The 14,757-nt window shown below is 37.7% G+C and overlaps 1 protein-coding gene across 2 annotated transcripts in view; it reads left to right on the top strand.

Annotated features, from left to right (window-relative positions):
• The window catches only part of OLFM3 (olfactomedin 3), a 135,367-nt gene that overhangs the window by 66,167 nt on the left and 54,443 nt on the right, over positions 1-14,757 (top strand). The window contains exon 1 of one of the 2 annotated variants that reach the window (XM_072128606.1): positions 6,913-7,072. The exons of the other annotated variant lie outside the window; for it this stretch is intronic. Within the exon in view, the coding sequence (XP_071984707.1) occupies positions 6,944-7,072 (129 nt within the window). The 5' untranslated portion in view covers positions 6,913-6,943. Of the gene's footprint in view, positions 1-6,912; positions 7,073-14,757 lie in introns of those variants that run through there. 2 annotated transcript variants of the gene reach the window in all.

Raw genomic sequence — 14,757 nt, 5'->3', positions numbered from 1 at the left:
GATATGAGCATTGACAAAAATAAATTGCCATCAGACAGCCATGAATTAACATGGAGTAAGTTAATTTTAGCATTAATAAAAAGTTACAACTCATTTAATAGCACTTTAAAGCTGGAATCAGCCACACTGAAAAAAGTAATTTCTGAAATGTAACTTTTATGAAAGTACATAAAATTCAGTGCTGCTAACCTAAAGCAGGACATTCAGCATTGATATGATCCAAAGAAAACCAACCTATTTGATTTTTATAGAACATCCATAAAAGATAAAATTTATATGGTCATATTTTTCTGTGTCTGGATATGTCACCCTCCTTATATCATTCTACTAGGTTTCAGAAAAAGAGACAAAGAAAAAGACACAATGGGCACATTTACCTTTGTTTGGCTTCTTTTTCTTTTTTTGTGATATTCTGTGACACATGCACTTTTGCGACTTTCTCAGTCCTTCATAGTCTGCCATGAGCAAGTTTATCACCTGATTCCACATGGTAAAGTTGCAACTTTTTGTATAAAGTCAGAAGAACAGTCACAAAGTTGGTTAAAATCCATATTTGCTGTTTGCTGGCATAAGGAATAGTTACAAGATGATTGCGACCTCTAGGGACTTTTTCGATTTTTGTTTAGATTTATTAAAAAGGAAAGAATCCTTAGAGTCTAGACAATTCTGACTAGCAAAAAAAGCAGAAGAAAAGAAAATCTGCCACACAAAGCCAAAATTTAGATACATTTGCCACAATTTGCCACATATTTATCATGAATGTAACAATCTGGCAATTCTATTTGTTTTTGTATTTCCATTTTTCACTCCCCACCTTCAAAAATCAATGTTTTTTTTTATTTTTACATGTACAGAGCTGTGTGATGACTTGTTTTCTGCGTAACAAATTGTACTTCATAGTGACGGTATTTAATATTCCATGCTGTGTACTGGGAAGCAGAAAAAAAATTCCAAATGCAATGAATTCGGTTAAAAAATGCATTTTCGCCATTTTCTTGTATTTTATGACTTTCACTGTGTGCCCCAAATAACATGTCTACTTTATTCTTTGGTTCGGTTAAAAAACGCATTTTCGTCATTTTCTTGGATTTTATGACTTTCATTGTGTGCCCCAAATAACATGTCTACTTTATTCTTTGGTTCGGTATGACCACGGGTATAACAAATTTGTATAGGTTTTATAATGTTTTCATACATTTACAAAAATGAAAACCTACTGTACAAAAAAAAAAATTCATTTTACCATCTTCTGGCGCTTACAACTTTTTCATACTTCAGTGTACGGAGCTTTAGGTAGTGTCATGTTTTGCAACTTTTGATGACGTTTTCAAAGCTACCATTATAAGGACTGTACGGCCTTTTGATCACGTTTTATTGGATTTTTAATATTTTTCAGAATGCCAAAAAATTGGCATTTTGGACTTTGGGCGCAATTTTCCATTACAGGGTTACATGCTGGGAAAAATATTATTATATTTTGATAGATTGGACATGTTAATGATTTTTACTTTTTATTTATATAAATTCTAGGGAAAGGGGGGTGATTTGAGGTTTTTATAATTCATTTTTTAAACTTTTTTTTTACTATTTTTCAGACCTCTAGGGTACTTTAACCTTAGGTTGTCCGAGTGATTCTACCATATACTGCCAAACTACAGTATGGAAGTATATGGGGATTTTCCTCATCATCAAGGGTTAAATTCAGACAGCCCTCGGTCTTCATATGACTGTCATGTGACCAGATATTGCCACTCCCTGATGATGTCACGGGGAGCGGCGACCTTCATCAAGTTGGCAGCTAAATCAAAGTATAGTTCCCCGGGATTGAAAATTTTCTTGGGAATTTTTTTTTTTTTTTTTTTTTGAGTTTGTTAAATTAAGATAATTATATGAGAAAAGCAATAAAGATTTTTTTTAAAAATGAGGTCTGTCCTGCACATAAACATATGCCAAAAAAACAATGTCCCAATATATGAAAGCTGATGCAATCTGCCCTAGTGCAATCGGCCTCACTAATGTGCAGTTTGCTTCAGATAATCCAATAATGGCGCACGATCATAGTAAATCTGGTCTGTTTTAAGGGTGTGACACAGCGGCACCTTTTTTTTCTTGGTGCACTTTGCTTCATGCAGTTGCAACACAATTGTGGCGCAGCTCAGTGTTAACTGTGTCGCAAACTCCGACTGAGCACTAGGGGCGTCTTTAGGTGCAAAGTTTTCTAAAGTGTCAGATAAAGTCGGATAAAGTGCAGTATCAACACAAAAGTGGTGCAAACACTTAAGAAGTACATGTGCAAGCACCAAAGATGTTCTTTTTTGTGCAAAGATAGACAAAAAACTGGAACTGACACTGGCACTTAAAGGGAAAAAAAGTTGAGCTTCTTCAGTGTGCTGCTACATCGATTTCAGGCTCAACCAATATTTGATCACAAATTCACTTAATTCACAAAGTATCGAATAATGAACTACGTGTTTCGGGGGCGGACCCCTCCCTTCGTCAGGTTCTTAATTACTCTACAAATACATAATAAGAAAATGGCAATAAAAACAGTGATAGAAAGTAAACATTTATCAAAAAATGAATGGGAATAGGTAGTGGTGTGTCTAGGACTGAACTACTGTTGAAGAGACAACTAATAAACATAAACACATATAGATACGCCTATATATAGCAAAGTTGCAGTAAAATTGTCAATAACTTTTTGTGTATCAGTGTACTCTAATGGCGATGCATGAGGTGGGAAGTGTCTATACACGATGTATACATGCAGGAAACTAATACTTACGTTGTGTGGTGTACATGTCTACTATTTGTATTAAGTGTTTTTGTCCTTACCGTGATCTAGTTGGAGGGGGAATAGTTAATGAATAATGAAAGTAAATTAATATGTGGGAGACACAAGATAAATAGAAGAAATACATGCATAAAAAATATTCGTATTAGATCAAACACATCATATGTTTAAACAGATCACGGGCCATTGACTTGAAGCAACATTCAAAAGAAATTACCGTATATACCGGCGTATAAGACGACTTTTGAAGACTGAAAAATCTTCAGTCTGGTCTGGGGTCGTCCTATACGCCGGTAATGTTTCTTCTCACCTTTTCCGCGATCCACCGAAGCTCCGCTGCTACGCTCCGGCCGCCGGTGACAGCTCCGTGGGTGCCGGCGTCGCAGAGAATATGACGTCGGCACGCGGCTGACGTCATATTCTGTGAGCCGCCAGCGCTCAATGAGCTGTCACCGCCGGCCGGAGTGTAGCAGCGGAGCTTTGGTGGATCGCGGGAAAGGTGAGAAGCTGTTGTATTATTAATGTGCCAAGCAGGCTGGCTATATAGAGGGGGAGGCGGCAGGATGCAAACTGGGGGGCCGGCATTCTGCACAATTGGGGGGCTGCCAGGCTGTATAATAGCTGGCTGTATACTGGGGGTACAGGCTGGCAGTATACTAGGGGGGGGCAGTTTGGCTATATACAGGGGGGCTGGCTGTATACTGGGGGTACAGGCTGGCAATATACAGGGGTAGCTGGCTGTTGGAAAAGGGGTAGTCTTATACGGCGAATATATCTTAAACTCTATATTTTTAACAGGAAAGTAGGGGGGTCGTCTTATACACCAGGTCATCTTATACACCGGAATATACGGTACTTCTGGTTCGTCTTGCCAAATGATGTTCTACACACTAATAGGTTGTACTTAACTTTCACAGGTGGTTTTTCCATCTTGGCTTCATTTTTGGTAAATGATAGTAGAATCTGTGATGCTTTTGTATTATTTTTTCATAGTATGACGTGTAACATGGTATGGTTGTGACAAATAATAACAACACCATACTCTAGTACTTTTTCTGCATAGCTTTACACTGCACAGTACTACTACTCATATCCCATATATCTAATCATACTACATTATTAATACTATCCTTCATACCCGGACACTGTACTACTATTGCTATCCTGTATATATAAACACAACATAGTACTACTGCTCCTATTCTGTATATATGGGCACAGCACAGTACTACTTTTCTTATACTGTCTACTACTCATATACTCCATATATGAACACAGTACAGTACTAATACTTCTATCCTTCATACCTAGGCCCACTACTGCTCCCATCCTGTAGAAATGGGCACAGCACAGTACTACTACTACTTCTACTACTACTTCTACTATGCTGTAGATTTGTAGCCTAAACACAGTACTGATACCCCCATCCTACATATATGGAAACAACACAGTACTACTGTTCCTATCCCACAGGAAGTATAAATGAATACAGGAAGAGAAAGCACTACATTTGTATGTACTGTGATTATTATACAATATGCTAAAACCAGTAATCTACTACAATATCATTTTAATATTAGTATACCTGGGTTCGGAGCCCACTCTAGGGAGTTTTGCCCCCTCTTTGCTGAAACCATTAGCTATAGCGGTGTTAAGCTTGTATTGTGTTTATTAGGCCACCTGGTATTGGTTTATTGGGTCAATTTCCCATGACAGGTTCCCTTTAATAGTCAAAATAATGGTTTCTATCCTAGTGTAAATGAGGAACTGGAAACATTAAAGACATATTTCATAAAAGCCGACACTTTCAGGCTTCAGATAGGATAATGAGCTCCTCAGTGAATCACTGATAATAGTTTTGCTTGATCTAATTATATTTTATGTAATAATGGCTTCAGGTAGGTATATGCTTGTGAGCTTTTGAGTCATCGTCCAGCCATATCCTGGAGGGAGGGGAAAGTTTCATTTCATTATAGAAGTTATGCAGCATTTTGATTTTTGCATTTTGCATATTTTGCATTCTAACAAAACTACTCTAAATTAATATGTAGTATTTTTAAAGGCCAATTCATAAATCATTTTTTAAGTTATTTAACGGGTAATGTTCTACCCGTTAACCACTGATCCACCTCATCTAGAAGCTATGATTTGGAAAACACTGTAAAACAGTGTTGTCCTACAGCATGGAGAGCATCATTGGTAGAGAAGAAAGTAAAGGGAACCTGTCAGCAGATTCATTGGAGATAGAATAGAAATTAGAATAGAAATATTGATCAGCTCCTCATTATAACTATGTATAGCTCTGAGATGTTGCCGTGTTTCAACTGGGAGATTTACAACAGCTGGGCTCGAAGAGAAGATTCTCTCTCATTACACACACATACTAAGAGACCTGTCAATCATTGCTGATAAGCAAACATGCTAGAATCTACTGAGAGGATCTATTAAATGTAATCACCACTAATGGTAAGCAATGGGTTTATTGGCATATTTTTGAATTTGGTACCTGATGTCCTCTGTAAGGACAGCAGGCACTGAGTACAAAGATCCTCTTTATTTAGGGGATCTGAATTGGCCTTACAACCCTGCCCCCTAAATTCTGCCCTCAGGTGTACTCTTCTTCAATTTAGCTATGCCAATAGTCTTCACACACCCTTCTATACATAGATATTGTACCCTGGTGACAAAGGGCCTAAAAAAGGGAAGATCACATGTAGAAGTAGACTTTCCTTGAATAATCTGTGTTGGTGATGTAATCACAGGTCCTTCTACCACAACAAATGCTTATAGTTTTTTTGGTAATTTCATAGTTTTACAACTATGCCATTAAACTATGCCCCCTCCCCCAACTTGAGAGGCAGGGTGTAACCTTTTGTAGCTATCCATTCTTGTCGACCCCTTATCCTGGACCTGTATGTAGACCCTTAAAATCATCAGGTTTTTTATGAAGCACCTATATACCTTGCAGTACTGCACATACTCTTGATGGGAACTTATGAATAGATCTTCACCACAGTTGAGGATAGTTTTGAGGTGAAGACTTTATGGGGTCATTGACTGACATTTGCAGATGCACTAAGCTTGACTGAAAGTAAATTTGACAAAAAATGGTTATAAAAAGTTAACATGTGCTGAATTTATCACATGTAATATTTCAGATTTCGCTACACTAGGTTTCACAAATGTTCCCTCCCTGTCCTGCGTAACAAAGGCACAATTCCTCATCAACATTTCATGTAACATTTTGTATGACGTTTTGGCACAATTTTTGAACAATTCCATCAACAACATCAAGAATCAACAACAATCGACAACAATCCCACAAGGCACAGAAAGCCTTGAATGCCGTTTTATTCTGTGAGTAACTTTCCATTGAGCACCATATTCTACAATCAGTTTTCAACATTTTTAGAAAAGATTTGCAAATTCTATTTAAACTTCAAAATGTTGCATAGGTGAAAAAAATTACTCCCAAAGCACATCAAGTATATACTTTTCCGTTAATGTTGTGGATAGGCTTTTAGGCACTAAATGAACATTAAAATATTTCCATATACAGACACTGTATGTTGTATTTGTATGTAAGTCGGAACTGTATATTTTATAATTGTAACTCCAGACAAATGTTTTTTGGTCTCTGTGACAATCGGATTTTAAAAATATTGGATTGTCATAAGAACCAGGATTAAAAATAAAGCTGAATTGCAGACACCTTTCATAACTGTTACAGCTGTTTATTGTAGCCTAAGGCTAAAGTACAGTAAATTACCAACATCCAGAGGTCCGTTTGTAACAAGGGGTCGGGTGTTCTTAAGTCAGGGACCGCCTGTACTTAGAAATAAACAGTAAGTAAAAAAACTGTAATCCTCATTGAATGAGCAGTATATGGTAGAATAGTTATGAACAGTATATCTTAGTCCTTAATATTAATTTCTTTAACATCTGGTAACATTGCCGGGATGTATTACAGAGAGTGAATATTTTTGACAAAATGCAGGGGGAACGTGTGCTGAGCTTCCAGGGAGACTGTACAATCCGGAGCAGACTTTCCTGTTGGACGCTGTTTGTGGCTCTCTGCAGTTACTCCTCCCTTTTCTTTCCATCTCTGGTGCTGATCAGTCACTATGAAAACTCATTAGCTTCCCCAGGATGGACTCTCCGCTTGTAACACTTGGTGCTCTTCTTAGCACTATGGCAATGATCTCTAACTGGATGTCCCAGACCCTCCCCTCCCTGGCTGGGCTTAATACAACACGTATTCCCACCAGCAACTCCCTGGTAAGTGCATGCACAGCATGGCTCTCCTATCCCATACCTGAAATCCTTTCCCACTATAATATCCTTGAATGTATAATTATTAACCCTATAGCTGCTTGAACAGATCTGATTGAACAGTTACATTTCAGATTCTACTCTTCTTTTTAATCTGTACAAAAAATGTGTTTCAACTAAATTATTGAAGAGAACTCAGGGAGGGATAATAGAGAACGCTTGTTGATTAAAATGGTAAAACACTATTTCCCAATGAAAACGAAAAACATGTTACGAAATATCAAGGGATCCTTTCACTCTAACCGTAATCTATCTCACCCATCTTCTGTAGATCTCGTATAGTTTACACTACGGTAATTGTCTTACGTACTATTCTGTTGAACATGTTGTGACAAAAATAATTGCTGGATGACATGTATCGTATTGAGTAGAGAAAGGGTTAATTCACGCATATGATTGCCAAATTAAAGATGGAGCAGCGGCTCCAATTTCTCAATGTGAGATTTTAAAGTAGCTTCATTAAGTATTTAACGATGGATGTTTCAGCGGTGGATAAATTTCAGCTGTTGGAAGTGCAGTAAGAATATTTTCAAATCTCTCTAGACTGTGGAATCCACATTATATTGTTATTTCATGCATCCAGGCGTTCAAGAAGTAGATATCCGATCATTCTGCCCAGCTAACCCCTACTGTAAATCATAGCACAGCATAGTGAGCCATTTATCTTTATAGGATGTCTCTGACTGTTACATCTTGACTTAAAACTGCAGCTGCAGATGAAAAGTTGAACAGAAATGTAACTTTGCCAGTGAATTAACACCTGAGGTCTGAGAACAGAGATCCCATTTGTCTCCGTTTTCCAAAGACATCGCTGCTTTGTACCTGCAGGTGACTTCTGCTCAGACTAAATGATATGCCGAAGTTTATGTGGATTTAGACTTAGAAGAAAGAACTGCATCAAGAATAGAAGCAAGCTTAAGATACTTCATAAAGCCTAAACCCCCCCCCCCCTCATAGACTTCTTAAGAAGATAAACATCGGAGGGTCATTGACCAGCAATGCAAAACTCGCATTTCTAAAGAAAATGATTTGTCACATCAGTCTTAACCTTAAGTTAAGTCATTCTTACAAAATGAAAGGATTTCTCATGGAAATGACTTTGTTGTCCTAATGAGCATCCTGGGTTTTGTAGCTTAGCAACATTTAGAGAGTTAAAGGATGTCTACATTATCTGATTTTTTTGTGTATCAGAATTTCATCTATTTTTTATAAGTTTTTCATTAAGGTAAGAGCCAACTAATTGATAGTATTGTGTGGTATATGACTGTAAAGATATTGAAGAGCTCAACCTCTGCAATTGTACACCGCACCGGTAAGCAGAAACGTCACTCAGTCTTGTTTTATCTATTTGCAATTGACCTTTATGGTCAGTTTTATCAAGTACAATAACTTTTTTCAACTTTATGACCATGAAAGTGGCCGAGTGATTGAGTGGCTATCTTGAAGCATGACCTGTGTGCTGGACTTAAGGAAGTAGAAAGCAGGAGGTTAGAGTGTAAATTCGATCACCAAGGGATCAGGGAGGAGGTAGTACTTTTTTAGAGCTCTGCTTTAACCTCCTCTATATTCTGTAGCCTTAATAGGATTCAGGTGGGCTAAAAGAGAGCATCCATATGTAATATTCACAAAAGTGCTGGCCTATAATCCTGGGTTTTCTAATTTTGTTCAATGATGAGTTTACAGTGAAGTCCTGCAGGTGAGAAAACTCATTGAGGTGCAATAAGTCATTGAGGTGCACCCCATGGATGGAGCGAGCAGCAAACAGCTCCATCCATAGTAAAACAACCATCCAATTGCAGTAAATGGGAATGACATTTGCAGTGATCCGCGAGTCTAGTCCAACAACAGAGCTGTTTTCTTATGTTTCAGTCTGATCCGGGAATAACTTATTTTGGATGTATTATTAAAGCAATTAGTGTGACTATTCTTGAAAGTTCAGAACATTAGAAAAGGTAACTTACATTTGGTAAAAAAAAATCTTTACGGAAATGCATTTTTTTAGGCATTTTGGTGGCCTGACGGTGGGGGTTAAAGTGAAACTAAACTTTTGACAAAATTGTATAAATCTTTAGTGCAGATGATAATAGTAAACTTTGTAATATACTTTATTAAAGAAAAATGTTCTCTGTCCTTCTTTTTCTCCTGCCTTTCTTACTTATATAAGCAGTTTGTATAAATCAGCTTTCTGTCCTGTATCCACTAACAGCTCAGAGATAAATTAACCTGATAATGTTCTTAATGACTTAACTCTTTACAAACACCACAGAAAGTTTAATCATCAAAAAACATGATCTGGTTATAAAAAGAGTCAATCATTAGCCTCCTTATCTCTGTGAAGGGTATAGACCTCAGAATGATTTCAGATACCCTGCTCACTATAGGAGGAAGAGCAGAATAAGGTACAGAGAAGATGCTTAATGAAGTATATTACAAAGTTCACTATTATTAGATGCGCTATTCATTTCTAAAATGTAAAAAATTGCATCAAAGGTTTAGGAATACTATTCACTCTTAAAATCCAGCTGACATGTTCATATATATTATCAAATAATCCTAACTGCAAAAAAGTATTACATTCCAAAATAAACTATTTTTTCCATCTACAACTAGATTTTTTAAATCAATAATTTTATTTTACATTTTAGGCCTTTCAAACCTTCTTTGGTTACTTAGCTACAGAAAGACTTCATTAAAAGTTTCTGTCATCTTCTCTCCATTACTAAGATGACGGCATTGGCAGGTACAGGGTCAGTATGATCCTGAGATTCTTGCACTTACGGTAGTTTTGTTACACTGACTTTTGTGCAATGAAAATTTTTTTATTTGCTTTTATCTGTCAGTTTCTGTCTTGCACAAGTCGATATGAGCTTAGCAATCTTGGTAAGAATGAAAAAAAATAGAAAAAACATTGGTAAAGAGAATGTAATAGACAGGCCTTTCTTATTAAACACTTCAGGCAAAGTTCCTTAGATATCTGGAGTTAGATGTTTCACTGAAATCATCATTTATTTAACCCGTCAGATTCCTAGTAACAAAAAAAGCATCTAAGAAACGTGTTTGGCCTGTTATCGGAAACATTGTCTGCAGGTCCCCATATATTGACAAACAGCTGCGGTGGAATACTTCTAAATTTGCTCCGGGAATTCTCAGATTTTATTACTGGTGACCGGAGATTAGAGCTGTCAAACTAATGGATTCTTGGAGAGGATTAGTTAGCTGAGACTATGCACACCACAAGTGAGCATTAAGCCACTAGGCTGAGCTTTACTTTTACAGATAATGGTTTAGCATAAATTATGTAAAGAGCTATGAGCAATAAAAGCGGATGCATTAACCATTGGTTTTGTTTGGTCAGTTTTATGAATGAAAAGGAAGTGGTCAAATGGCAGATATTAAAGGGGAAGTCTAAACTGAAAAATCTGAATTCTGGTAAGGATTGTTTAGAATTCTTACCAATTGAAAAAATTTACAAAGACAATCTTCATTTGTCGGGTTGTGTTAAACATGAGTCTTCATTGAATTGGAAATGTGTCATGCTTTATTTTCTTGGTGATGGGGCTGCAGGAATACTTACAGTACTGCAAGATTTCCTCACAGATTGCTGGTGACTGTTTGGAGGCTTAGGGGTGGGTCATGTTATTATCATTTTCATCCAACAGACTCTTCCAATAAGTAGAAATTGACAAATAGAGACGAGGCAGTAAATCCTTTAAATTGTACACAAGTGAAAATTAACATAGCAACAAATTACTGACCCATCTCTCATACTGTGCACCTCCGTTACAAAACTACCTGGCTCACTGCAGTGCTCAACTTCGCAGTGTCGCACAACATAGAAAAAACTTTCAGATATTCACTCAGCAATTTACTGACATGACCATCTTTTACTGGTGTAATATAGTAACTGATCCAACTGATGTGTAATGGGGCATCCCAATAAAAAAATAGCTTCAGCTGTTATAGGGAAAATACGTATCTATGATGTGTGTCTGGCACAGGTTTCTTCCCTTACTGTAAATGCATGCTCAGCCAGGAATGTACATACATAGAGATTGACGGAATGTGCATTAAGTCAACAGATATCTAATGTGAATGACTAGTCTTACACTGAAATTATTCAGTTTTCCATCAGTACCCAGTACCATTAGGGTCAATAAAATTAAATAAAGATGCTGTTCCATCAAGTCCAAACTGTGATAATCTAGAGAAAACCAAATACCCCGTAAGATCCATAAATAGCAATGAGATGTGTTCAGTTACCTTTGCTTCTGATTCTAAAAGGGTCACCCAAATGTAATCATTTCACTGCTGTCCATAGGCTCCGTGGGTCACATGATGCTACACTAGTGACTTCCAAGACCTTCTGTGACATCACATGTCCTGCAGACTTAAAGGACATCTACCACCAGGATGAACAATTGTAAACCTAGCACACTCACATGTTTGTGTGTGCCCCCCCCCCCCTGACAGAAACCACTCTTCTTTTAGCTTCTTAAGCCCTTGTTTTTGAGAAAGAAAGGTTTAAAAAATTATGCAAATGAGCCTGAGAAGCTCCAGGGGCCATTTGCATCAATGGGACCCAGAGTCCTTTGGGCTAATTTGCATAATTTTTAAACCTTTTTTCATAAAAACAATGGCTTAAAAGCTAACAGAACAGTGGATCATGCCAGAGGAGGCACACACCAATATGCCAATGTGCTTGGTTTGCAATCCTTCATCCTGGTGGTAGATGTCCTTTAAGGCGGATCAGGGGCCCATGCACTCATAACTGAATGCACTCTCAATAAACACCACTAAGTCACTGGAGTAAGGCGTGTACCAAGGGCATCCCTATTTACCTTTAACCACTTTAAACCCCTTCCACGGTGGCTTAGTGGTTAGCATTACAGCCTTGCAGCGCTGGGGACCTGAGTTCAAGTCCCAGGGTCAACATCTGCAAAGAGTTTATATGTTCTCTCTATGTCTTTGCCTGGGTTACCTCCGGGTACTTCATTTTCCTCCCACACTCCTAAAACATACTGGTCGGTTAATTCATTTGTCATCCCCATTCGGACAGGTACTGATTTGGCAAGCTCTGTGAAGTGTAAATACTGCCTGAAGATTAGAACATTTAAAACCAATTTTTATTCAATAACCTTTAAAAATTGGTTTTACATGTCCTAATCTACAGGCAGTATTTAGGTTATAATTTTTTAGACATTGCAACGATTGCATGACAATATTTGGTTAAGCTCTGTGCAGCTCTGCGGAATCAGTGTGCGCTATATAAATATAGGAATTAAAATAAAGGAATTAACCCCTTTAACCCTTAAGGGCAATTTGGGACCTATGGTTTAGTGGTCCCTACATGGTCACATAAAAAAAAAAATTATACCTACCTGCATCCAGTGCCCCAGGCGCCTGTGCATTGTGGATATCGTCCCGGGTTCACTGGCTGCAATGTGATAGGAGGCACCCACAGGATCTGCTGATGTGATTGCAATGGTCCTGTAGTTTGTTTGGGTCCCAAATCGACCTGACAAACCCCTTTAAACATAAGATCTATTTAAGTGTCTTTGCTTCCACATTAAAAGTTTTATATGCAGGCAAGTAGCAGCTTCTATTCTAGTTATAGAGGTAATTATCAATGTATGAAACAATTCCGTTACATGACACAATATCAGTGTTTACTCCTCTCACCCTGAGTATGAGATTTGCCCAGCTAGAATATTTTACATTTATTCCTATGTGAAACAGAAATGGGCTAATTTGCAATTCTGACAACATTTGCATTACAAAGTGTAATATTCATTTTGATCAGCTAATTTATCAAGGCTACAGACATCCCCTTCCCTTCATTACCAATTCTGTTGAAAGATCAATAGATAAACTTAGTTAAAATTACAATTGATCTCTGACAAAAATCAAAGAACATTGTTGATTTTTAGTTGTTGAACCCACTATTGTATCGTGGCAGAATTTTACTATAAAAATTCATGAACTGTCCTCAGGAACAAATTCAGACAACATCATCCCACCAATCGGATTCTTAAAGCTGTCAAAACACACCAGAAAGTCACAATCTAATATCATCACTAATATCATCACGTGATTGGTGCTGAGCTTCAATACCGACCACAGTTGCTCTTTAGTGTAGGGAATTGTTACGAAGTGAAAGAAGTAAAGTGCAACAGTCTCTTCAATGGGTATGGCCCGAATAATTACTTTTAAAAAGACAATGTACTCACTCGCATGTTTCTAGCACCGAATGCTTCTCTGTTTAAGGTTTCTGGGAAATCTGCAAATACGTTTTCTAGGATGGGACAAAGAAAAGCTTCCATCTTTTGCAACCTTCTAAGGCAGTCCTTTTTAACATCAGGTGTATCTATTCCAGGAGGAACAGAAGATGTTGCCAATTAAGGCTGCCTTATAGGTATATGGAGCCATTGATGCTCCACTAGGGGATTCTTGGAAATATACAAATATGTTTTACTGGATTGGACAATGAAAACCACACCTCTTTTGCTACCTCTTAAGGCAGCCCCCTTACCAGAATCCTCTAGTAGAGCATCAATAGCTATAAGTCTCCGCCATTATTGGCAATGTGTCTGTGAGGAGAACTCTTACGCACTGACCCTGTAACGTTTGCAGTCATTTGCCATTTGTAGTGAGGTAAACACTTGGGCCTGTGACCAACTATAGCAGTTATCTAAGGTCAGCCATGATCTGATGTCTGTGCCCCTTCTCTGCATCACATTAGGAAGGAAAGAAAAAAAATAGCAAACCTTTTTAATACATTTCATAAACCTCTTTTCTTTTCCGTTACACACATTTTTAAGGAAATCTACCACTTAACCTCTGCGAAGCACCAACATTGCTTTGTAGAGATTAGAATGCTGAATCCTGGCATAACTTTACCACAGACATTGATAAAAGCAGTTTCTAATATAAGGCTAATTTCTATGATAAAGGTTTGCTGGCATTCAGTATTTTAACCGGTGGTGCTTTGTAGAGGTTACATTTCTAGTAAGTTTCGCTTGATATTGAATACATGTTATCTGGAAACCATGAAAAGCTGTTGTTGTTAGACATTTTATTATATTTCTGCTTTGAGTCCATTGTTGAACAGCTATGCTTACATTGAATAGACACTTGGATTTCAGAATTTGTAGTTATTACAGGGAAATCCTGCAGTGTGGCCAGGAACTGTAAAGCAAAAATAGCATGCTGTCTTTTTGTAGATACTCCCTGAATGTGAGGGGTCCCAGGAGACTCAAAAAGGGAGGGCCACACAACCTCCGGTATGCACATCAATTGCCCACAATATTGACGGCTCAAAGTCCCTGCCAGCAACTTCTCAGCTGCTCGTTTTATACAAGCCCCGTCCACAGGATTATATTGGTTCAGGAAGCTGGTATAAAACCGAGACACGGATGTGGGGAACATCGCAGATTAAATTTTATATTCAATTGCCTTAAGGGCACACTCAACAAAACCACTATATACACTAGAGATATATACAGTTAACAGAGTACAAGGGGAGCACTACAAGTATAAGATATTTGTGAGTCATTTACCTTGTGCTGGACTTATTGGGGAAAGAGGTTACTCCACACTTGAGGATCCTTTCTGCTCTTGATGTGATGGTAAAT

The sequence above is a fragment of the Engystomops pustulosus genome, chromosome 10 (genome assembly GCF_040894005.1).
Source record: "Engystomops pustulosus chromosome 10, aEngPut4.maternal, whole genome shotgun sequence".
Classification (NCBI taxonomy): domain Eukaryota; kingdom Metazoa; phylum Chordata; class Amphibia; order Anura; family Leptodactylidae; genus Engystomops; species Engystomops pustulosus.
This window is presented reverse-complemented; position numbering and strand designations above follow the sequence as displayed.